The sequence below is a fragment of the Gouania willdenowi genome, chromosome 4, assembly GCF_900634775.1.
Source record: "Gouania willdenowi chromosome 4, fGouWil2.1, whole genome shotgun sequence".
Classification (NCBI taxonomy): domain Eukaryota; kingdom Metazoa; phylum Chordata; class Actinopteri; order Blenniiformes; family Gobiesocidae; genus Gouania; species Gouania willdenowi.
Genome location: NC_041047.1, coordinates 9,888,741 through 9,915,279, shown reverse-complemented (window position 1 = coordinate 9,915,279; position 26,539 = coordinate 9,888,741). Strand labels below are relative to the sequence as shown.

Sequence of the window (26,539 nt, the reverse complement as noted above, 5' to 3'; positions counted from 1 at the left end):
GATTTCGAACATAACCACGTCTCGATACGGCTTGGAGGGCCTAAATTTATGAATCCTTTGCACAACTCTTTTAATTGAATTTTCCAAATCTCTAACCACACACAAATAATCAATACCGGCTGCTGAGGGGAAAGTTGCCTCAGAATTATTAGGGCCTTTCTTTTTCAATTTTGTACTCATCAGCACAAATACCGGCAGCAGCACGCAGGGTCTTTGTAATGCAACCACACCACACTACCCAAAGGATTTATGTTTAACCCAAGCCTGATAGCTCACTGAGAGTGCCTCGTTCAGGATGCTTACTGAAACTTTTGTAAACTTAGTGAGGAGAGGCAGATTTAGGTGACAAAGAAACAAAGAGGAAGATAGAGTAAGCAGATAATGGGAAGGAATTGGCTATGGGGCGACAAATGCAAAAACTCTGTCACTCAACAATTGGCTCAGTTTTTTTTCTTTTGAGACAGAAATTCATGCAAAACAGCATGTTCTATGTCATTGTTAAAAATGCGTATACATGAAAAAATTATCTAAATGATAAATCTAAAGGTTAAATGTTAAATCTAAATCTAAATGTTAAATGTAAATCTAAAGGTTTATGCTGCGCTGCGTGATTGACAGGCTGACCTGTCCACTTTGTATCATTTCTAAACATGTATCTTATCTTATATACATATATAGACAAACAGATAGAAAGATAAATAGATAGATGCATACATACGTATATAGACGGATACATATTAAGACAGATAGATATATTTTGTGATCCTATTCCATCTTTGAGTAAAAGAGTAAAAACCTCTATGAATATATGAAGACACATGACTCAGAAATAAAATCAATTCAATTCTACAATTACTGGAGTAAATAATGATCATATACGGGACAAAGTGGGGTGTGTGCAATAGTGAGTAGTGTTTGGTTCATGAATGTGGTTTTTTGTATATATGAAATGAATTAACTTCATGTGTGGCATTATGAACTTTTGGTATTTGTGTATGGTTTACTGTCTTATTTTGTAAATAGCCCCATGTGACCCCAGCTACTTGTAACCCAGCCCTTTGTGCCCCCGGCCCCATTTGGGACAACAGATGGAAATTAGTCACTGGCTACAATCTGGCATGTTTACATTGATGTATTTTTTTTTTAATTCATGTACAGTATGTCCATTAACATGCACTGTCCCAATCAAACAAATAAATAAATAAAGCAGTGCTACAACATACGAGTAATTCAGGGTAAAATATCAGAAACACGACGGGTCTTTCTCACAGCCCTGCAGAACAAAAACGCACAGGGATGCAAAAGAAATGAGTTGTGGTTTTAAACAAAGTCCTGTCATCCTCATGAGATCGCAAGGTGATGGTATCATCATGTTTTAGGGCATATTTTAGGGACCTTTCAAAGCCATGCCTTCTGGCATCCCAATAATGCAAATTAATTTGGCCAGCCATAGCCCAAGTCAGATGAAAACTGGCAATCACTGTGGGAATTTCTTTAAATCATTAAATTTAGTCTTTGTAAGGGACTTGCTTCATCACGTAATAAAAGGACTTCTTGTCTGAAGCTGTCATTTGCCAAACGTACACTCGTAACCTATTCCTGGGTACGTTATGCTTGTTCACAAGGCCAAACATGTGTTTTTTTCAAAAGAGCTTGTATGGTGTTTCATAAACTGTCATTTGAGATTTGACGCCTGTGTAAGAAAGACAAGCCAGCATATAAAGCAATCTGAAGCGTTTCCCTTCCTAGAGACCACATCAGCAACAACATTTTACACCAGAGGAGAATTATTCTACCAGATACTGTCAGTATCATCCGTCTTGATTTCACACTGTCCATAGATACAGGCAAGAAGTCTTCTGTATAGCTTTGAATAACAGTTTGTTGATTTAAAATGTGTGTCTTAATGCATATAGAAAGGCCAATTTTATCCCCCAGCTATCGGCCATGACATTGTCAAGTGTGTTGTTGTAAGGAGGTTAAGGCAAAGCTGATAAATTTTACAGATTCAGCATGTGACAAAAAATGTGACATTCCTAGGGCGTGGATCCACAATGTATCATGTATGTTAGGCTCCCTTACTGAAACTAATTAAAATAATTTCCAACAGCCTTATCGGAAAACAAGCTCACTACCTGACAATAAGCCCCATTCATAATCCACAGGCCCCCATTGTATGATTGAATCACAAGAATCGCTCTGCTGACGGCACAAAAGTGCCAAAAATAATCCAATTAATTTTCTCCCCCCTTTGGAAATCTGCTCATTGGCTTGTTTGTGCAACCACAACAAATTGTTGTTTTTCTCCAAAGGTCGCAGGACACACAATTGTCAGAACAAGTAACACAAACATTCATTGATGTTTCTAATTTTAAATAGCAGATAACATGCAGGGGATGGAGCAGCAGGCGGGGATGTCCATGGGCAGTAAAGAGCCTCATGACTGGGCTGGTTCTTCCACAGACAATTGGTGGAAAATTGTTTTCTTTAAACCCTTTGATAACATTAGATTATAATCATTACCCCGAGCCAAATAGGTTCAAACAAGCCCATTGAGAAGGAAAGTGTGGGAAAATGTGAAGCAATAATCATCTGTTATATATATGTTTATATACAGTATCTATCTATCTATACATGATACAGTATGTATTTATCCTATATCTATCTATCTATACATAGAGTATGTATTTATTCTATATCTATCTATCTATCTATCTGTCTATATATATATATATATATATATATATATATATAGAGAGAGAGAGAGAGAGAGAGATAGTAAATATTTATATATATATATATAGTATCTATCTATCTATCTATCTCTGTCTTTGATCTTACAGATAACACCTATTAACTGTCTCTTTTTCCACATCTATGTTGATGGGTAGACAAATAAGCACATACTTATCATGTCTCAGGTTTGACCTGGTGTTCTGCTGATCAAATAGTCCAAGTATGCACTGTCACATCTCAAGAATCACTGCTGCCCTCTATTGACTGACTCACTAATAGCACATCCTAAAGCATTATGGAAAAAGCCTAGAGAAGAGTAAACAAAGACAGAACACACACAAAATGCTTTAATACGGTCGTGTAGTGCAATATATTGTTAGTACAGTAAAATATCATGTTTATACAATATAACATATACAATTGTACAAACAATATAGCTATATTATTATTTTTAAATATATTTACACTTATAATATAATATTGCTTTTAAAGAATATAATTATATTGTTTGGACAATATAAGATTACATTCATACAACGTAAAAACACATTTGCACAATATAATTATATGGTTTGTATAATATAATTTCGCATTTGTACAATATAAAATCAATTTTGTACAATATAATCATATTTTTTGTACTATATAATATCACATTTAAAAAGTATAATTATATTGTTTGTACAACATAACATCACATTTAAACAATATACTTATATTTTTGAACAATATATCACATTTAAACTATATAATTATTTGTACAATGAAACATCGCGTTCACAACAACATAAAATCAGTTTTGTACAATATAATTATATTTTTTGTACAATATATTTTTCCTTGTGGCAGCTCTACATGTTTGAGCTGTTATTTATGAAAAGAAAATCACTGCCAAAAATAAATGTTCAGTCTGTAGAAATAATTATTCAATCAGAGTGAAACAAAACACTTGTACTTTAACTTTTTTAAACTACAGAGCAATCACGATCAAGATACTCTGCCCTTTCACAATCTGCACTTAAATTCTAATAAAACAACATATTAGAGTATATAATAATATCCTTTCAGATGAACCGCTGACCCAATCCAAGCTTAGATTGATGACTTGACTTTCTGTGGTGATTTATTCTTCATTAGCAACTCATCAAGTGTCACTTATTAAGTTATTACACATAAATACCACTCAAAATTGTAAGGTCATGAATTTATACATTTCATGTACCTATTGCCCAAATGACTGAACAATGTGAATGGACCATAAACTAAGGCCCTATAACTCTGCATTGACAGCACAGTAAAAATTAAAAGAAATGCTTTGATTTGATGGATAGGTCAGACACTAAATATCTGCCCTGGAATAGGAAATGGTTCTTGTGTTAAGTGACTCTTACACAACTATTCTTAGTGCTGTGTAAATCACAGATTATTTGGCTAATGATGGATTTCTGTCATTTCGTGTCTCCTGTCATTAAATTCTGATATGTCATTATGACCATCAGGAAAGTGGAGCGTTTGAATTATAGCAACTCATAAAAAGGAGTTTCTGGGTAAAATTGGGACTCTTTAAAACTGTGTCTCTAGTCAAAAGTCTCTTTTTCTATAAAACTGTGATTATATCTTTCATGAACAAATATGAGATTAATAAAAAGCTGTCATTCATTTTCCTATTTTTAATTTCTTATTTTAGGCTGTAAAACATCCTAAAAATGCAGTGACCTTGCTATAACGTATGTGGTTAGCCATAGTTAAAACACATTTAGATGTCTATAGAAGTGTCGCTTTTTCAAACAAAGAAGATCTGAGGAGAAATGAACACAAACACTGAAACAAAGTTTTTCCTTTTTCATTCTCCAACTTTCTGGTTTCCTGTCAGCTAGGTTAGTTTCTTAAATTATAAGTGTTGCTTATTAGACATACATTAATATATTTCACATATTTATGTTTCTTCTGGCACACTATAAAGCAGAGATGGGAACCTCTGTGTACCTCACGATACGATACCCGATACAAAGCTCACGATAACGATTATCTCACGATATGACAATACTGCAATTATCGATATATTGGTCAGAAATCAATCTACAATAATCTATGACATAACAAGAAAAAAAAAAGATTAAGTGAAAAAATACAATTTTTATTTTATATCTCTGAAAGACAATAAATTGAAAAAGTGTCCTATGAACAGTGACACTATTTTAGCGCAACATTTCTGTACATAAGTGTCAACATACCAATGTAAACGAATAAGTATCTCCAATAGTGCTTTCTGTAAACATAAAATAGGGTCTTTCTTACCAGTGACACCATTATAGTGCAATATTCTAGTAAACAATATATTGGTCTCTTCAACAAACAGTGACACAATTTCTGTGAAGACCTACCTGCACATTTTAGTGACAAAGCTGAAAAGGTTTTGAAAATAATAAAATAAATCTTAAAATAAAAAACAAAAAAAAATTTTAAAAAATCGATAGCGCGAGCATATCGATAATCGATCGTGTGAATCGTGTGAATCGTCACACTCCTACTAAGCAGGGATGTGCACAGCAGGGGCCACAAAAATGTGATTATCTTAGGGCCACAATATCATCACAGCATTTAGAATAATGACCAATCTGAGTATTAATGTTGTCGTTTTATACATTTATATCTCATTATGTGTGTTTTTGCATTTGCTCTGTGTATTATAGGGTACATTTTGAGTCATTTGTTGTCGTTTCTACTCGCTTATTAAGTGTATTTTTTTCTGTTTTGTGTGTGTTTTTGCCCATGTCTGCTTAGTCAATTCCCACATACTAATTTTAAACTTTCTAAACGGATTTAGTTGGTTAGTCTAAAATATGTATTTTATTTAACAGCGAATAATCCTGTGATTTACATTTTTAAATTCCACTGACATTAAAACACAAGAAAAAGTTATTGAATATTTTCCAGGAGGAACGTTTGGAAGCCATGTTTCTACCGTACTTCTTTTCTTGACGCACCGCGGAGACTATTGTTTACCTAGCAACAGGCGGACGATAGCAACCGAATCACATAACGTATCACTGTTACATTATCGTAACTTAAAATGGTTTTAGTGTGATTAACGGGCTTTTATCAGGTGAAAATAGCTATTTAGTTGGCTTAGAGACGCCCTTTGGTAACTGTGAGGAGGGTTAGCTTAGCTTATGCTAACAGGGATGTCCGCGAGTGTGACCGCGGAGGACGGAGCTGTGTACGCCCAGTGCAGGGCGGCCTACCTGGCTGTGTTCAGATCCAGTCTGACCAGCATCACCTCCAAACAGCAGCTGTGCCGGGGTGAGCTGCCACTGTCATGGTTCTGTATTACAGTCACTTTGGCTGGAAATTGATACATTTTCTCATGGTCTCTACAAATCTCGAAAAACGAAATGTGTATTGTATTTTAGGCCGTGGCTATTGATACGGCGTATCAATAGTCTGCCAGTCTATTCATACGCAGCGACCCTCATTGGCCAGTTTAGGTGACGTGAAAGGTGCACCAAGTTCCGTCAGTTTTAGTTTAACTCATATTTCTCTTTGAAAGTGTTCATTTGTACGGTTGCCGAATTACACGTACGTAGCATTTTAGGGTTAGGGTTAGGTTATAACCCAATATCGCTACAGTTTTTAGGGTTAGGTTTAGGGTAAGTTTTAGTCTTAGTCACGTGACCTAAACTGGCCAAATAGAATGTCGGTATATGGATACATCAACCGTATGGATAGCCACTGCCTTTATTTTTAGCTACGCCGTTAACCCTTTTATTTTAGCCCTAACCCTAAAATGTTTTTTTTTTTTTTCCCGTATATGTATTTTTAAAGGTGGAATTTGCTGTGTTAAATACGTTAAAATAAAAAAATATATATACGATAAAAGTGGGATTCGAAACCACGTTGGCAGAAGGAAGAATCCTTGAGTGCACCACTCAGCCATCCTGACACGTTAAAAACACAGGCACATTACGCTTATGTAGAAAAGGGCCGGAAAACATACCCATAGTCCCAGTGTCTATTGATACGTTTCTGTATCAATAGACACGTCCTATATTTTATTTAGTTGTTATGCTTATGATGTATTTAGATTTTTTAAAATTATAATTATGAGTACATTGCAGTAATTTACAAGTATCACAGACCATAATCTACTGACACTGTAACAAATACACAATGTACGACCTAAAATGCACTTTGTGTATAGCAGACATGGGCAACTGGCAGCCCTTGGTTTAATATTGTACAGCCCCCAAACTGAATGCACAAAATCACTATAAAAACAGGCAAAATAAAAAAATTACTAAAAAAAAACACAAAAATAGCAGGAAAAAAAAACGACAAAAAAATGACTCCAAAGTAGAAAACAACAGAAAAATTACCCAAAAAACACACAAAACATCCAGAAGAAAAAATCTCAGATCGTGCTGTGGTTTATTTTGAGCGGCCCCAAATATAAATACACAAAATGACTCCAAAAACACACAAAACAGAAAAAAATACACAAAGTGTCTCACAAAATGACCACTTCATATATGCATGAAACCAGAAAATTAAATAAAACGACAACAAATGACCCAAATTACACACATAGCAAACACAAAAATGCACAAAATGAGATGAAACGACAACAAAAACAGACAATAACCTGTATTAAGGCTCAGATTGGTCATTATTCTAATTGCTGATATGAATGATAATAATGTGGCCCTCGGATTAGGCGGTCACATTTTTGTGGCCCCTGCTCGCTGTGATGAAAGTTACCCATTCTTAGTGTATAACATGTTACACACACTGACACTGTTGTAGTCCTGTTTTCCGTGATAATTTCAGTTTATAGCGTTCCAACATTGCATATGTTATTATTTTCTTATTTTGAGTTTGAAGGATTTCTTCAAAGCACATACTTGAATTGATAATTATCAAAGCATTGTCCTATGTTTTACCTTTGAAGGTCAAATAGCCTGAAAATCCAAAGCTGGTTTTCCATAGAAATATTTTAGTGTGGGAATTGTTTCTGGCAATTAACCTGGAAATAAATGGCACCAGTATGAAAAAAGACACAATAAGAGGATTTTTGATGAATATTTATACTCTCTTGGTCCCTTCATCTATTTAGATGTTACTTTGACACATACCCTTGTGTGACACCATTAATCTCTTATAGAAATGCTATTCCTGATGCAGTCGAAAAAATAAGTCAAATTCTTTAAGAGCCCCACAACTGCTTCCTCAAGATTTAATATATTTTTAATGTTTTTTAATTTATCTCCTCCAGTTCTCCAGGAGGCTGGAAGAAATCCATCCAGAGCTTCTCTGAATAAATACTGGACTCCTGGAACGTCTAAACTCAACTTTGACGACTTCTGTGAGGTTTTTAAGAGGGAGAAGAAAATTGAGGAAGTTGAGCTGATGAGAGCTTTCAAAAAGATGGATGTGCACGGCGCTGGCTACATCACACACACAGAGCTGCAGAGGGTCCTAAGCAACGTTAGTGTCCATAATTTGTAGGAGATGGAGAGACTTGTTGTGGAGCTTGTACGTTTTATAGCATACATACTATATGTAAACGTACTTATTACATTTCAGGGAGGAGAAAAAATGACAGTGGAGGAGTTAAATGCTGTTTTCTCATTACCGGACATCAACAAGGATGGAAAACTGGATTATGCAGAAGTAAGTATGGCTAAATGGCCATTTTAATTGTATAGCAGTAGTTACAACATCACAGAAACTTATGGATCTTGTAATCTTCAGTTTAATGATTGTTTACTTGCTTTTTGTGTATTAGCTTGTTAATGCAATAATATAGTGCAAAATCCCCATTCACTTTCTTAATGTTTTAAAACTTTACAAGATGTCAAATAATTTTCCTTCTTTGACACATAAAAAGTACTGTATATTAGTTTTATTATCATATAGCAGTCAAAAAATACATATATAGGTAAATGATGGATTCAAATAGTGGTTCTCAAACTGTGACAGGGAATTTTTTTTTGGCTTTAATATTTATTATTATTAATTTTCTTTTTATTAGTGTTATTTTAATGCCTTTTGAAGAAGAATAGTCACAATTTTTTTGTTTTACATTTTTCAATAAAGGTGAATTTTTTTTTTAACAATTTTGCTGCAAGTTTGTAGGGATGGGAGGACTAAAATGTTTCAATCCTTCAAGAGGGTCGCAACAGAAATAGTTGGTAAAAAAAAAAAAAAAGATAAATAAAAGGACCTTCTCCGTCTGTGTCAGTTCTGCAGATTGTTCGTACTCACTACTGAGAGGTGTCAAAAGGCAGCTTCAGAGAGGCTGGAGGCTGACGCCAAACTGAAGAGGCAAAACTTTGGCAGTCAATCGTACAGCCCTCCAAAGAGCGCCGAGTCGTCAGCAGGAGCAGTGACTCACCCAGCAGAGCCCAAGAAAGGTGCAGCATTGGACTTTACAGATGATAGTGTGTTTAAAGAGATCCTCTACCATTTTTACACATGTGGCCTAAAACCTTTGAAATGTTCTTATTAGAAGATTAGAAGAAACACATTTATTTACACCATATTCGTTTTATTAACTTTTAAAAACTACTTTTCTGTTTTAGAACCTCTATTCCGCCATCTTGAAATCACGTCATTGATGATGTCACACAACCCTATTTGCCAGTAAACATGCCATTGTTTTCTATTGGAGTGAAACATTCAGCCTGTTTTTTAGATCATTTAGCAGCTTTTTCGGTCAAAATGAGAACTTGTGCTGTTTTTAACTGCTCTAAATAATCAGGAAAATTTGACGTAATCCTCTTTTGATTACCGAAAGAGGATAAAAACCCAAAAAAAATATGTGACTGCAGGGGGTGACAGTTCCCACTCTGCGGTTTTGTAGTAAACAATAAAGAATAAAAGAAGAGCTCTCCTAAGGGGCCTTTACTCTCCCTTAAACAGTGCGCTGACACGCTCTGGTGGCTGAATTAGCGAGTAAATCACGGACTGTTGAAGATGCACAAACCCTGAGGATAGAAGAAGGACTTTAGGAGAGCTCTTCTTCTCTGCTTCATTGTCTTCTACGAAACCACAGTCATATATTTTTACTGTTTTTATCTTCTTTCTGTAAGCAAAAAAGATTCCATTGACTTCTTTAACTTTTCCTGATTATTTAGAGCAATTAAAAACAGCAGAAATTGGCATTTTGACTGAAAATGTTGCTAAATGATCTAAAAAGCAGGCTGAATGCTTCACTCCAATATAAAACAATGGGATGTTTACAGGTAAATGGAGGTATGACATCTTCAATCATGTGATTTCAAGATGACGGAACACAGGTTCTAAAATTGTAAAGTAGTACCATTTTTAAAAGTTAATAAAAATGAATATGGGGAAAAATAATGCGTTTTGTTAGGCATAGATCTTCTAATAAGTACATATCAAAGGTTTTAGGCAAGTCAGGCAGCACCAATGCTGGATGCATGTTTCATATTTCCATGTTGGGATGAACATCCATACTCATGCCTCGCCCCCAAAAACGCCTCAACGGTTAGTTTTGATGAATAAATAATAGCTGTGTTATTGATCAACGTTTCCATTGCCTTAGTGACAAATCACCTCATTAAGACACTCCATACATCAACCAAGCAGGGCAGCGTGTTTAGGGGCGGGGACTGGGAAGTCTTTTGATTTTGTTGATAATTTCTGCCATGAAAATATTGACCAGAGCTCCCTTTAGTCTAAAATGAAACTGCTTTAAAGTCACAGTATTAGGGGTTTTTTTTGTAATTCATCATCATATGTGCCTTTTTATGTACTTAAACGCACATTGTTTTAAAACTTGGATATTAGCAACAAAGAACTGAGATAAAGAAGAAGTGAAGCGAGACTAGTCCTGGGTAGAAGATAAATGGGGTTGATTTAGGTGGTCAGTCCATGTTCACACTATTGATCTGGAGGTTTTACACGAGCTCTCACTAGGGAGATGATGAGGGATTAGAGAGGAGGGCCACCCGACCAACACTGCACAAACAAATGAGCTCCCGCGTAGCGCTCAGGATTATCACATCATTGTGCCTCTTCCTCCACGCATCGATTTATACCTGTTGAATTTCAACAATACTCTGACATGATGGTGCGACATGTGCACAGAACTTGAATGGTTTATTCTTGAAGTTCAAAAACTGTTTTTGAGTATGTGTGATGGGCTACTTTATATTGTTTTAATATTCTTAAACCAGGGTTGGGGTCAATTACATTTTCCAATTGCAATTACGTCTTCAGTTATCCATGTTCAACTTCAATTTGTTTATGATTACGGTGGCTGGCACTCAAATTGAAGTTAAAATTACAATTATTATTTTCCCCCTGAAACTCAATTACAACTAGAATATGTGCATTTTCTGAAGAAAATACAAGTGAGGATGCAGGTGCAGGCCCGCGTCGCACTGCATTAGCGAGCATTAGCATTATAGCATTGCCCTAGCTTTAGCACTAGCCTAGGGTTAGCATTAGCGAGCATTGGCATTATAGCATTTCCCTAGCTTTAGCATTAACCTAGGGTTAGCATTAGCCTATCATTAGCATTAACCTAGCATTATCTTAGCATTACCCTAGCTTTAGCATTAGCCTAGCTTTAGCATTAGCCGAGCATTAGCATTAACCTAGCTTTAGCATTAGCCTAGGATTAGTGTTTGCCTAGGGTTAGCATTAGCCTAGCATTGGCACTAACCTAGCTGTCAGTACCCAATCCTTTCACGGACCGGATCCTTTCTATGCACATGCATTGAAAGGATCTGAAAGGATCTGGCTCGTGAAAGTATTGGGCACTGCCAGGCGTTAACCTAGCATTAGCGCTAACCTAGCATTAGCACTAACCCAGCATCTGGAGCAGCTCCACTCTATCTTAATGAGCTGTCCACTCTAAAAATGGGATCGGAGCAGAAAAGTCAATACAGTTTCACTAAAACGTTAATAACTCAGAAAATTGAAAAGTACAAGCATAAAACTCGGGAACTTTCTGAACGTTTTGATTATTTGTCAGAATCGGACAAACGGTGTAGGAGGAGTTAATGCAGATGCCTCCTTCATCCTCATTAATTACGTTCTCAAATACTAAAGTTAAAATTCAATATATCACAATTACAGAGCCTGAAAAAAATAATCCCATGAAACGTAACTTTCCTCTTCTGTTTGCATCTCTTATGACAAGGAGTCAGTTTTGACCCATGTCTAAATCAGCTGTAAAATCCACTAAAAATATTATCTTTCATCCAATTTGTTTCTCATCTCTTGGTTACTTTGTTAGGCTTCCTAATCAATGAAAATATTGGTAATAATGTTTTTGGTGTGGGCGTCTGAGCCTTTTTTCTATCAATATACCCCTCGATTTTATTCATTTTATTTTTTTTTTAAATGACAAAATGATTCTCAAGAGAAGCGACAAGTAGAGGAAAAAATTTATATGAAACATATTTTGATAATTGTTAACTACATATGTGTAAGCCATAGAACTCTAAAATGTTTGCCCAGTTTCGCGTTTAATTTGTAGTTTTTTTAACAAAATGCCCATGCCAATTACAATTAAAGTTGATTATCTGAACTCAGTTACAATTCAATTATAATTACAACATATTTTTTAAATTACAGTTACAATCATAATTACACCATAATTGTGATTAATTATCAATTACGTGATTACAATTAGAATTCAACCCCAGCCCTGTCTTCAACACTGAAAACCAGTGTTTAATCCAAACAAGCGCCAAAGCTTTTGCCGGCACATTAATTTGTAAATCTTTGTTGGTAATTGCGGACAAAGATTGCCATCAATACCAAACAGATTAACGTCAAATATAACAAAAGGCAGACTATTTATTTCCTCTGCTGGTGTAATTTGCATATTGCTCTGTCACATTTCTTTGCATCTTGATTTTTGCAGACTTAAAACCAATCACAGCACTCATTAGGGAATTGATATTTTCTGGCTTCAATTAGCGTTCCGGGTTGAAAGGAAGAAGAAGAAAAAAAAGTGGTGCAACAATAATGGATTTGTGAGGTTGTTGTTATGCTATTTGTGATTTAAATGGCTTCAATAATTAATTACAGCACGTTGGAGCTTGAGATCAGACACAAAAACAGCATCCTCTGTCTAACAGTGAGGAGACGGATGAGTGTGTCAGTTATTCGGCACGGCTCATCTCTCTTCCATAGTGTGGCCCACGTGCACAGGGGGAGGGGCTAGACCTGCAGGTGTCAGTAAATGGAGCTTATGCGAGATGCACCTGTTCATATGATTTGTTTAGAATAACAGTGACATGTCTGTGTGTTCTTTGTGTCTCTATATTATAGACAGCCGCTCTTCCTCACGTCCTTCATCTGCACGCAGTCGACGATCGTCCCTGAACTCAGTCACAGTGACGTCCAGCAGCCTAAAGATCGACAAAGTCACAGAGCCACCAGGTTTACAGGTAACACATTCATCCATCCATCCAAATTCACTTCTATCCTCCCTTTGAGGTCAAAAAGGCCACAGATTTTTAGGTAAATGAGTAATTTCAACATTAATGTGCCCCCTTATTTTCACGTATTAATGATAGGCCTATGAATACGTTAAATGTATCAATCGACTGCCACTCTATGCCTCCAGTTTAGGTGACGTAATAGGTGCACCACGTGACTTAAAGTTCCGTCAGTTTTATTTTAGCTCATATTTATTTTTAGCTACCCCGCTAACCCTTTTATTTTATCCCTAATTCTAACCGTATCCCAGGAAATATTTTTATCCCCCGCCACAAAGTGTGGAAGGGGGATATGGGTTTGAGCTCCATCCGTCCGTCCGTCCAAGTTAAAGTGGACAGCTTTTCTCAGAAACCGTTTAAGATACGATAACCTAATTTGGTGTGTGGCTTCATGGTATCAATACCTTGATGAAGTTCGAAATTGAGAAGTGCGCAATTTTTTTTTCCCCGGAGTTGTTGCCCTTGTTCCGTTTTCTTTTCTCTGTTCGAGGTGTCTTCAAAGGAGATAGCTTTTATCAGAAACCGTTTAAGATACAAAAACCTAATTCGGTGTGTGGCTTAAGGGCATCAATATCTTAATGGCGTTCGAAAATGAGAATTGCGCAAAAAAAAATTCCAAAATATTATTATTATTATTATTATTATTATTATTATTATTATTATTATTATTATTATTTCATTTGGGGAAATTTTGTGCAATAATTTGAGAGGAAAATGCAGGATTTTGAAGAAAAACTGAGAGTTTAGCAACAATGTAAGATTAACGATAACTGCCATCATATGATATAACCATGGGAAAACTGTGAACTGAATTAGTTGGTCATTTACATAATGAATAATCTGCTTTTTGTATTTATTTTTTTATTTTTGTTAATATGCCTATATTAGTAATGTTATTATTATGGGTGTTTAAATGGAGCCAACGTTTTGGTTTGTAAGGAATATGGACACAAATGTCAAAACAAACTGCAAGCTCATTGAATTTCCTATGCAACATGTTGGATCATTAAAAAGACATATGTCATGTTGTTTGTAAATTTAAATACAAATGACATTACAAATATAAACAAAGCACTATCAGACTTTAGTTGGAATGGCAGGAAACCAAAGATTAAACTAGCAGGATTGCAACTTCCAAGGCAGCAAGGCGGACGGGGCCTTCCTAACATAGAATACCATGTGCTATCTTTACAAGCCAGGATTATCTCAGCGTGGGTGAATTGAAGCGCAGACTCCCCTTGGTTAGACATAGAATCATTTATATGTAAACCCCTCTCTTCTGTGAATCTACTGGGTAAAAACCTGAAGGAAATTCCACTCACAGCTAAGAATAACCCTTTGATAACTAATGTATTGTGTGCATGGAAGAAATGTGTGAAGATTTTTAATAATACTCATCCCTTCTCCCTCTGAACAACATTGACGCTCTCACTATGGGGAACAGGACCAAACTTTACACTTTGACAAAAAGTGGGTATTGTTAGAATCCTTGACCTCTTGGAGAATGGTACATTTAAAATGTTTGAGTCATTGAAAGATCAGTATCATATATCAAATAAATACTTTTACAAACATTTACAGGTCAGGCACTTTGTGTATATGAAGAACAACTCATTGGAAATCCCAAACGACTCACACTTTCTGGATAGATTTGTTGTTAGGTGTACGCAACAAAAACACTCAATTTCCAAATTCTATTCTGAGATTTTGAGCTTGAACCTGAGTAAATTGTCACGCTTAAGGACATCCTGATGTCCTTTGCTTAAATGTGTAATAGATGATGATGTGTGGGATCATGAGATCTTAGGACTGCCTTCCAGAATTTCAATTTGCAACAGATACAAAGAATTGCAGTATCATGTCTTTTTTTTTTTTTTTTTTTTTTAAACTTAATTTTTATTTATTTCAGCCAACACAGTACAGTAAGAAAATGTAGAGTTTCTCTACTACATAGCCATCTTTGAATCTGTAAACTTCTTCAGGTAAAATGAAAATAAAAAAGGGCAGACAAAAACAGAGAAGCAACCTAGTGTAGCAATACATAACACAACAATAACAACACGGCAGGTACTCAAGGGGTTAAACCAGAAAACATAACAAAATAATAAAATGTTCGCAATGGACAATATTGTAGTTAGTCTTTTAGATTCATACAATTACATGTATACATGTCCACTGCATATTGATAACATGTATAAATTTCCAGTAGTCGTATATAAAGATACAAGGGTAAACAAAAATCTTAAGTACCAGTGACAAACAACAACAACAGTAGAAACAAAAGGAAGTATGCCACAAATCCTCTCCATCCAAAACTCAGACACATGGTGCATAGTCAGTTTCCAGGAGTCCAGGTACAGTACATGGTACAAACACTCAAGGTATCAGAGGAGACATTACCAACTGCAGCTGAAAAACGAGCAAAGCGGGTCTCCATCTCGCAATGAAATCGTCTTTTTGGAATAAGTATGTAAGTATGTAATTTCCTCCATATGATAGATGTCTGGGACTTTTTGAACCCAGTATAATATCTTTAACCATACCTACATCTCTCCGCATATCTATAGTAAGTACAGAACAGAAATCTCACCAATTTGCCCCAAATGTAAATCTTGCATACGCACCAGGTTGCACTGTTTGTGGGAATGCAAAAAAAATCCAAACATTCTGGAAGGCAGTATGTTTAAGAGTTAGCAAAGTAACAGGTCAGCAGGTGTCAGTAAACCCACTGATCGCTGCCTCTCTTAAAAACAATGAAAACGTTATCCAGTCGCTTTTAACGCTAGCAAGAAAAGCTATAATGGTAAAGTGGGTTAGAGAGGACCCTCCTCCTATCTCTGGGTGGAAATCTCTGATCTCAGAGGTTGTGACTCTGAAAAAACTTGGACATTGCATCAATGGAAGGACTCATCTTTTTCTGCAGGAATGGAAGAAGCCACTGGAGCTTTTGGGACTGAATTATAATCTGGATTTAAATTGGTAACTTTATTTTATTACATTTTTTATCACTGAACAGAGGACACAGGTTTGATTCAGGTTTGAAAATGAACATATTGGTAGATGTACCATATACTGTAGTATGGGCAAATACATAATATGGCATTATTTCACTGTGCTATTGATGCCACTAACTTTATTATTGTGGCTTTATTATTGTTGTTGTTGCAGTATTAATGTTTGTGTATTCGTTTCTGTGAAAACTGAAACTGTAATTAACAGAATAATAATAATAATAATAATAATTAATACATTTGTCCCCGAAAACCTTAAAAAGTGCAGGCGTACTTTGTATCGATCACATGTCCTTTGTTTTCACTCTTTTCGTCTAATCTTTACTGGTTTTCTTTGCAACAAAGGAAAAAGGTTGATAGATATTTAGAGCCCATGGTGAAGTCTTTCAGGACTAGGATTGGAAAAGGCCTGAAATCATGGAGACCAGCACAATGTGTGGATATTACCATTGAGGGCAGTCATGGTTTTAGTGGCCCCCAGTGTGGCCACAGGCCCATAATTGGGAGCCAGTGGATAAAAGCTGGAATGTGTTTTTCTTGATGTGTGGTTGGACACGGTGTCCTGCCACATAAATTAGTCCTGTGGCCGGAGCAGGTGACAGCGGGGTGTATTATTCTGCAGGCTCACCCTCTCTACGGGCGCATTAATTCTGATGTCTTTAGGCAGTGGATGGATGCCCGTGGCATTTTTCCTCCTTTAGTGTTGTGCAGACAAACCTCCCCACCTGTTATGGTTTGATCTTTTTATGTCTCTCACAGCCAAAAATAATAAGACTTTTTGAAAATGGCTTTTTTTTTCCTCCAAAGGAGTGACACTTTCATTCCTAATGGCGCTTTCTTTGTTTTACTTTGTGATTTATTTGTCTATTAAAAGAACAAACATTGCTGTTTGTGTCTATTTTCATTTAATGTCACAAATGAGTGAAATAAAAACTTTTTGTGCCCCTGTACCAATTTTATTACCTCGTTCCATTCACATCACACAAAAATAAGAGCCATCTATATTTCCCAATAGCCACCAGAATTGAAATATAATGCACCTCAGAAATAAAATGACTTTATGTATCAAAAGTGAATGGACTTTGGTTTATTGGATTAGGCTGGAGAGCTGGAGTTTTCAGACTTTCAGTCACAATGGTGTCAGAAAGTCTGAAAAACAAACTGTTAAAATCTGACCAATTAAATTTGTGTAGCAATTTGCACTCATTTTATTTGAGTAGATTTTTAACCTTTACAGTTGATTACATATTACCCAATAGCTAAAATGGAATTAGTTAAAGTCCGTGTAAAGCAAATTCAGCCATTTTCTTGTAAACACATTAAATAGGTAATAAATATATTCATGTAAAAAGCCATTCAACCATTTAGAATGTAATTGTGGTGCTAGGTTTCACAAACTGTTTCAAATTTCTGTGTCAGAGATCATAGCTGCGTTACGTAACAGAGCCATCATTAGCATAAACCCGACCCTGCTGCTGAAGCACATCAAACTTCCGAGGCCCCCAGCTGGCGCAATTCGGCCCCTATTCGAAAACAAACCACATATTTGGACTCAGGGGAATAAAACGTGTCCGCTGGTGCCACATTTTTTGTGAAAGGAGCACTTTTTTTTTTACATCGTGATTTTGTTTTTCGCCTCTAGCGGGCACAGTTTTGACTCTTCCCAGGAGGGATGCACATATTCGGACTCGGGCAGAGCAGACCTTTCCGCTGACATGTCGTTTGGCCCGATGTGAGTACTTTTAGAAGCACAAGCAAGTTAATGCTGGAGCCACTTTCACACTGCTCTCTCCCATTGACACAGTAAAGAGGCGGCACCCTTCCCGCGCGTGGTCGTGGTTCCAGCGTATCTAACTGACACACCCCCAGCGTGTGCTTGTTTTTCCATGATTTTGAGACCTAATTTTATATACTTATTGATTTTTTTTCATCTTTCAAATTTGGCTCAGTGGTCAATGACACATGTTTCTGTGGTGTGACAAACTCATAACACACATGTATTTCTGCTTTACACAGACTTTAAATTCTAACTCATTTTTACTGAAATAAATTAAAGTTTAACTAATTTATTTGCATGTTATTACTGAAATTATTTTGCTGAATTCCAACTTTTTTTTTTTTTACATTGGTGATTGCTCAAAAAAATTGGTTAAATTCTTAATATTTAATACAATTACACAAAACAATATTGTTATCAAAAATTGTTTAATCAACCAAATAGAAATACAAAGAAATCATTTGCACATTGAACAGTTTTTTAAATTGTGAAAATAAAGACAAATATCGAGTTTTGACACAAGGCCTTTCTTGATATATTTTAAAATCAGTTCATCTGCAACAAAACTACAGTGCAATGCTTCTGCCCTCTGCTGGATATACTTGTGTACGACCTCTGTTTTGTTATTAAATTTAGTTCAACTGCAGCTTCAGGGTAATGGAGAAACTTTTGCCAAACAACTGCTAATATCAATAAATATTAATTATCATTTATTTCAATGTTTAGATTGTGAGGGTTCTCTTCTTAATTCATTTTTGTGCCTCTTCGACAGAAACTGCAATTTATTTTTAGTGCATCAATACATTTTAATCTTTATTAGCAAAAAAAAGAATATTAAATTGTACAAATACATTGAAAAGAACACAGAAATACTTTAATATGAATGGAGAGTTTAATAGGTTTTATGTATTTCAAAGATGAAAAGGAGTGGATTTTGTTGTCGTTTATTAATATTTGTGAATATGCCATTTAGCTAAATGTATACAGTAATAAGGTTAAAAACGAATTGTTTTGTTTTTCTTCCCACGGATAGAAAGTCAATAAAGCCAAACGATACATGCTCAAAGCATAAAGTGTGGTTCAATGAAAGAAGAGATCAAGGTTGCAGATGTCTCCCCATAATTTGGTAGAAAATGGATAAGACCAAAACAGATGGAAAATGTCTTCAGGGTGCGCTTCACAGAAAGAGCAAATTACATCCATGTTGTTTTTGTTGAAGTGTCATATTGAAATGTTATTTCTCCGTAGACTCTCTATGGGGCGGAAATACAAAGAGTAATCCTGACAACATGATATGTGAACGCTGATTGGCGGAATTTTCCAAACTGGCTATGCCCACGTTACGCATATTACCTGTGTTTGAGACTAAAAGTGTATATAAATGACATGTCTGACACAAATTAGTATCAAGTGATCTAAAGTGCATTCATGTGATGGATTGTGTATTGTGTTAAATGTTCTTGGTAACAATAAGACAGTTTTTGAATGTCATTTTTTTTCCCTTCCTGTTGTTTCAGGATTGGCATCACAGTTCTATGAGGGGATGCTTCTTCCTTGAGGATGATGGGAGCATTAGCTCCCTGCAGTACCAGCTCCATCTCCCACAGACAACCAGTGTCTACCTGACCATCCAGCCTCTCAACCTCAGCCACAGACATGGTTGGTACCTTTAGCTGCACAATGCCCCCCCCCCCCCCCCCCCCCCTGCTTTATTATAACATATTTAGTAGAGGTCGACCGATATGGGATTTTCAAAGGCCGACGTCGATACCGATTTAAAAAAATATCTAAAGTGAGTCTCTCTACCTTGTTCCCTTCCCCCTCACCTAGGTATAACACTGCCCTCTCTTTTTATATCCTCCCTATAATAATGTGTTTCTTACCCTTCATTAGGGAGGGCTAATGATGAAAACATTTTTTTTTGGCCGATCTTGAAAAAAGTCCATATATTGGTTGACCCCTAATATTTAGTTGTAACATTTCACAGTCTAGCAGTGTAGCCCACTTCTTTAATCCCATTTTGGTTTTCCCAGATAAGCCTTCATCATGGATGGCAGTGGACACGTCTCTGTTTGTCATGTCTGCTGGTGAGAAAAAAGAAGATGCCACTTTAATGGGTTTCACTGAGTCAAAAGTCAAAGAGGTGTGTCAGTTTGTACAAAATGATTTTTTTAACCACAGTTTTCCAATTTGATGATCCAAATTAACTTATAGAGGGATAGATTCACCATCAGCCAAGGGTGAACTTTGAGATATTATAAGAGTTTGAAGAGGATTGGGGTTAGAATCTACACGAGCTTGTGTTATTGGAGGTTTGTGGCTTACATAGTGGTGGAAACCATAATTCAGTTTTCTTTTAACTTACAGAAATATGTGTGGAAAGGAGAACTGAACAGTGGAACGTATCACCTGCTGCCCTTCACCAGTGGCTGCAGATTAAAGAAACAGAGGGAGGAGGGCCTGGGAAACAAACCTGTGGATTTGGTGAACAGAAGTGATATGGGGGAGTTGGACCTCACCAAGGAACTCAGGTCATTTTCATTTCACTAATATCTGACGAGCCAGCGAATACAGCGTTGTTAGGATTTGTCAACAAAGTGACAAGATGCGCCGGCTCAGATATTTCTACACTGTATTTTAATTATTTATCTTTAAATCAATTTATTTAAAAACTGGATTTATATTTGAGGATGTGAAAGTATAGAATATAGTTGTTTAAGATTGTTGTTTTAATTTGGAATTAAAAAGAACAATAATTAAATATTTTTTAAATATATTTTTAATAAGTTTTAATCAATTACTAGACACTTCAGGTGACACCATTTAAATTTTAGGCGACCCCGAGGTTTAAGAAACACTGCTTCAAGTGAAGATTTGAGTTTCTATTTGTAACATAATTTAAGTATACTAGTACTTATAGTTACGCCTATGCTACCTTATTAGCATATGGTTTACTTGTAGTACTGGTGACATCATTTGCTTCATTAGTAAAGTGTACTTGTGCACTACTAAAATTGATTTGAGCACTAGCAAAGTTTAGCTATGTTCGACATCACTGAAATTCCATTTATGTTCCAATGGTTTTCCATTCCTACATTTCCTGATTATTTCTGCATTACTGTGTTTCTGCCACAGGGAGGTGCTGTCTGACATCTTTGATGTGATAGACCTGGATGAGAACGGTTTACTCAGCCTGGAGGAATACAATTTCTTTGAACTGAGGACCAGTGGGGAGCAGTGTGACAGAGACGCCTGGGCTGTCTGTAAAGGTACATGGATAGTTTGATTGTGAAAAGTGAAGAAGAGAAGATCACTGTGTGTTTCCCAAACACTTTCTGTGAGTGCAGAAAACTTTGACATGAGAAAAAACCAGCTGACGCGGCAAGGCTTCATGGAGCTTCATTTAATGGAGGCCACAGAGAAAGATGGAGACCCAGCAGACCTGTGGGTCACTCTGGAAGCTATGGGTTACAACCGTATGCTGGAACTGGATAAGGTGAGAATGAACGTCTGATTTCAAGCAGAGATAAAGATAAAAGCCTCCAAATGATTTATTAAACCATCTTTCAACTCTTCTACTGCCAGGCATGTCCATTCCAGATCAACGTGTACTGTGAAGACACTCAGGTGTCCATCCAACCTCTCAGTTTGGACTCGGGGCCCAAACTTTTGAACAAGGCTGTCCAAAAATCCATTACAGTAAAGACGGGGGCCAAGGCTCTGAGGGGCCACGACAACGTCTTCGTCTACACCTACAGAGGAGAGCAGAGGATCTCCTCACTCATAGCCAACAAGGTAAAGAGCAGCGATGTGGAGGGAACGTCTCAATTCAACTGTAAAGCACTATGGAAAATGTGGCTCCATCACATTTAAATGCTGGTCAAAAAAATGTCTGTGCATTTAGTTTAGTCTTTTCTTAAAATAATACACAAAAGTATTTATTTATTTAATTTCAGCAAGATTTGTTTTGTCTTCTTTTTGAATAGTATGTTAAGGTTTCATTTATCCAGACAACTGTTACTTAGAAAACATGTTTCGACTGTCAACTGCCAGTCTTCTTCAGAGGCGTCAGCTGATCGCTTTCATGTGTCCTTTGAAGATGTCTTAATGAATGAAACCTTAACATACTATTCAAAAAGAAGACAAAAATAATGTCCTAGAATTAATTCGTGGAAGTCAAGGAAACTTCAAAGGAAACATCAAAGCGTCTGACGAAGACTGGCAGTTGACAGTTAGTAACAATTGTCTGAATAAATGAAACTTTAACATACATTTTTTTTATTCACTCAGTCTTTTTATACAGTGGCAACATTAGGTTTATATTTTTTTTTTTAAGTTTTAGTATGATTTTAAAAACATGGTCCGGACTCTGAATAAAACTAAAACAACAAGTAGCAACAATAACATATAAGTCTATAAACAAAATAGAATAACAATATTTAAATAAAACAATGCATTATTCACTACAATGAGCGTGAAATGCATTCAAATCCAAATGTATCATTTTCATTGTATTTTAAAGGTTCTCAGTGAAGTAGCTCAGTCAGCAATTTGAACAAACTTTACCAAATTCTTCCCAACTTTCCAAATCCCTGTCTCTTTTACTCGCTTATGATGGGGATACTAGGACATTAAAATAATTCAGAGGAGGTACATCAACAAAAATGGAATATGTTTGTGTGCAGCAGATGCTGAATCTACTGTATGTGTGATGTTTCCTAATATAAAGGCTGTAGTTGTTTCAGTCTTTTAAAGGCTGGACGCAGACTGTAGTTAATATGCAGCAGCAGCATCGTCTCTCACACCAACAGAAGCTGCTCAGAAAGAATGAGAGTTTAAACAAAGGAACAAATGTTCAGGAGAATCAGCAACTGTGCCTAAAACTAGACTTTAGCTTTATTCATTATGTACTGTAGTTACCCTGTTTAGTTTTTCTTATTCTTTATTCTTTATTCTTATCCTCTATCTATCCTATATTATCCCTTATCCTTTATTTATAATAATTATTATTACCCTTGCTGGTTTTGTTTTTTGTTCCACGCACCAACTACCAAGTCAAATTCCTGTGCTGTTTTAAAACTGTACCTGGCAAATAAAACCTTTCTGATTCTGATTATTTTATTGTTATTTTATGTTTTTAAAGCGAGCTGTGTTATGATGCCTATAATCAGCTTTTATTATCCCCATGTTTGTTTAGCTGTTGCAATGTCTACACGCTGACTGAGTGCAGGTCCAAACAGTCAATGTTGGCTCTTTGTTTTGCAGACTAACCAGAAGGTAACGGTCCATGTGAACAATGAGCAGAGCAGAAACTGCTGCAGCAGCAGAGGCATGACTGTGTTCGCTGTAGAAGTACCGGCCAGAACCAAACTGGTGAGGATGATTACTTTTCTTCTCCTTCATGTGCTTCTTCGTCCTCTTCCTCATCTTTTATGTGATTATTGTGTTTACTAAAAATCGTACCTTGTAACACGTAAATGTTTTGATGTATCAGACAATATGATCCCACTCTTTTGCTGACCAAACTGTTTGATAATATTCCCTCCGTCATTTCATCCTTTATGCCTGCAATTAATCTGATCCTTATACTGTATGTTTTGTGAATTTAGCGACTGAATTTAGTCTAACAGAGGCTAATGTGTAATGTGTGGCAATGCATGGAGGCTCCTGACTGCTGCTTTATTTATATTCTAGTTTCCAATGTTGTCACGCTGTTTTTACTCTTTGTCACGCACACCCTATGACAATTTGCGTACCCAACTTTGGGAACCTAGGCTCTATTGATTTATGAAATGTATGTTGACGTTATTTTTTTTGCTCACAGGTGTGCCAGCACGTCCTCCCCATCAGTGACAAACACGACTGGACCTACAGCTGTGTAGAGAGCGCGCTACCCAGCACCTGAGACTGAGGCACCATCAACAGACAGCTGTTAATAGCTGTTCACATTAGAAAGTCATCTCTAATGTGGTGAATAGTAGTCTTTAGATAACACATGATCCTTTTTCATTTTTACCAGCGTTTATTCATTGATTTGTTTGCCTGTTTGCATGATTGCGTCAAAAGTACTTGATGGATTTTGACAACGTTTTGACGAAAGATGGACCTTATATCATGGAAGATTCATATCTTGGTTCATAAGTTACCAATACTTATGAAATTTGACTCAATTTTGTCAGATTTCTTCCTCAAATTCTCCACAGTTTCATCCAGATCGGATCCAGATTTAGCTTTTCGTCAAGAATTTTTTCGAAAATATATGGCTGTCCATATCTTTGGACCTACTGTATGAGGAGATTTGGTTCTTGGTGGAGGTTTGTGGCCTCTGGACCCTCTTGTTGGTTCTGTGCTAACATGTAAAATGCCACTTTCATTTGTCCTAAACACAAAAAGTGACAAAAATAATGACTTACCAGAAGATTGTTCAGATTGCATAAAATTAAATTGGGCACTATTGTTTAATTCAAAATTAGAGTTGGTTCTAACGTAAACACAGGCCCAGTCCAGTGTAGTATTCCAGCACTATTATGTAACAGAAGGGTCTATTTATGGACAGCCTCTTAGAACCAAGTCTGTGAAGTGAAAATAATCTACTGCAACAACATTTAATTGGGATCCTGTTTGAATATTTATGTTTTTTCAGCTTTAATCACAGCTTTATGCAATTGCACAGCATCCACACAAGTTTGAAATGAATGTTTTTAGGTTCTTATTGTCTGTGATTCCTCATTTGTCCAGACGGAAGTCTTCTCCCTGATACTAATCTTTGGAAACTGGATAAACTAGTAACTCTTCCTTCCCGTTTACTCTCACAATTGTTTTTGTACACGGAAGTTAAGCCTAACTCCAACTTGCCTTAAAATCTCTGCCTCGCGTTTAGTGTGCGACCTATTTTAGAGTGGAGGTGTGTCGACGGTCCAGGCTGGCAGGGAAATGCATTCCCCCAACTTTATTCGCCCTTGGCCTTCTCTGTTCAAAGGTCAGACTAAACCTCCTATTTATATCTCTCTGGCCATTATTTGCCCTTTGACCTTCTCCAGTGAAACCATAGAGCGGGCTAAGTAAATGTCACATGACATGTGAGATCCACAGCCTCTGTCTGCTCTGCTTTTTAACATGTAGAAGATCTGTATTCTCAACTTATTTGAAGTTAGAAGTTCACATATCTTAGTTCATGTATTTAATTATAGTTTTTATATTACTTAGCAATAATGTATAAAATATGACTTTATTTCCAGAATTTTTAAAGGTTTGAAAAATGGAAGAAATGTGAGGAGTGATGCATTTACTCATACATCAAACTTAGAAAAGAGGGAGCGTAAAAAATAATCCAACAAACGACACATTCCTCTGAGGTACATTTGCACAAAGTCAACCAAAGAAAGTAAAATTGTGCTAAGATCACAGATCGATTGCAAGCAACACTTAAGTATGGTGGATATCACATCAAACAATGTCACGATTTCTCACCTTTTAATTCCTTGCACTTTTTTAACAAATGTAACAAACAATGAACAAATCCACTTTTGAATAACTGTGAGTTTTGGATGTTTTCTACATTAATGCAGTTGGACAGAAATGAGCACATGTACATACAGTACTACAGATCTGGTGGTAAACTTTGTCCTGTTGCAGACATCGTTTTCCCTGTGATGCAACGAGCAAACACTGAGGCCTGAGGTTGACTATTTCCCAACAGTTTCTCAACTAAATCACTGGTTTTTCTTCACAGTTGGTATACTTGTTTATTTGAGTAAAAACTATTTTACTCTTTTTTTAATATATTGTGAAATCCCAGCAGAATGTTTTTTTTTTTTTTTAAAGGAGAAAACTATTATCTTCCGTGTTGTTGAAACTGTTATTTCTTTACCGATGATTTATTTTGTAGTCCCACAAGAACAAAATGTCGAAGAAATAAACATATAGGATTTGTTGAAAAACAATGTTTGTTGTCGTTGTTGTTTCTCTCTCTCTCTCTCTCTCTCTCTCTTTGAATGTTTTTAGTTGTTTTCAGAGACCAAGTAAACATCTGTAATACAGACCCCAGATAAGCTTATTGCAGCTACTAAAGTAGATACAGTATTTGTGGGTGTATTAGGGGCTCACTGTTTTAGTTGTAGTAAATACATGAGTTTGTGATGGTAAAATCAAAGTTTGTAATCATAGGTGAAATGATGCAAAGTATGAAAGGCAACATTTCTCCTTATTGATATCATCATCATCATAATATGGAAGCCCGTTTCCGCCACTAAAAAAAAAAAAAAAATCACCAAGGAAAGTCATAATTATGGGAAACAAAGTCATGAAAGTTATGACTTTCTAACCCTTTCTGTGCTTGTACTTTTCAAAACAAGATTAAGATTCAAAAAACAAAAACATCAACCTATAGAACAGACCATACAGCCCAGATTTAAGATATGGACATATTTACCAACAATATTAACATGTACATTTTCTGGCAGCACTTGAGTAGGACATTGACTATTATGGCTGTGTCCTGCCTGCGGTTGAAAATATGTTAAATATATAATATA

General features: G+C 36.1%; 1 protein-coding gene across 1 annotated transcript; it reads left to right on the top strand.

The window, feature by feature from the left end:
- Positions 1-5,726: 5,726 nt before the first annotated feature.
- efcab7 (EF-hand calcium binding domain 7) lies at positions 5,727-25,948 on the top strand. The gene is made up of 13 exons (XM_028444516.1): positions 5,727-6,039; positions 8,009-8,220; positions 8,320-8,406; positions 8,978-9,149; positions 13,048-13,166; positions 19,523-19,664; positions 20,039-20,148; positions 20,373-20,536; positions 21,141-21,274; positions 21,353-21,501; positions 21,591-21,800; positions 23,271-23,378; positions 23,830-25,948. Exons 1-13 carry the CDS (start codon positions 5,910-5,912, stop codon positions 23,908-23,910), a joined length of 1,818 nt encoding a protein of 605 aa, XP_028300317.1. The 5' UTR covers positions 5,727-5,909; the 3' UTR covers positions 23,911-25,948.
- Positions 25,949-26,539: the final 591 nt, after the last annotated feature.

Bases quoted from the DNA above. Each gene is read 5' to 3' on its own strand.
- efcab7 (XM_028444516.1), top strand. From the start codon at position 5,910: ATGCTAACAGGGATGTCCGCGAGTGTGACCGCGGAGGACGGAGCTGTG. The intron at 20,537-21,140 runs GTCATTTTCATT...TTTCTGCCACAG, and splicing joins GACCTCACCAAGGAACTCAG to GGAGGTGCTGTCTGACATCT. The intron at 21,801-23,270 runs GTAAAGAGCAGC...TTTGTTTTGCAG, and splicing joins CCTCACTCATAGCCAACAAG to ACTAACCAGAAGGTAACGGT.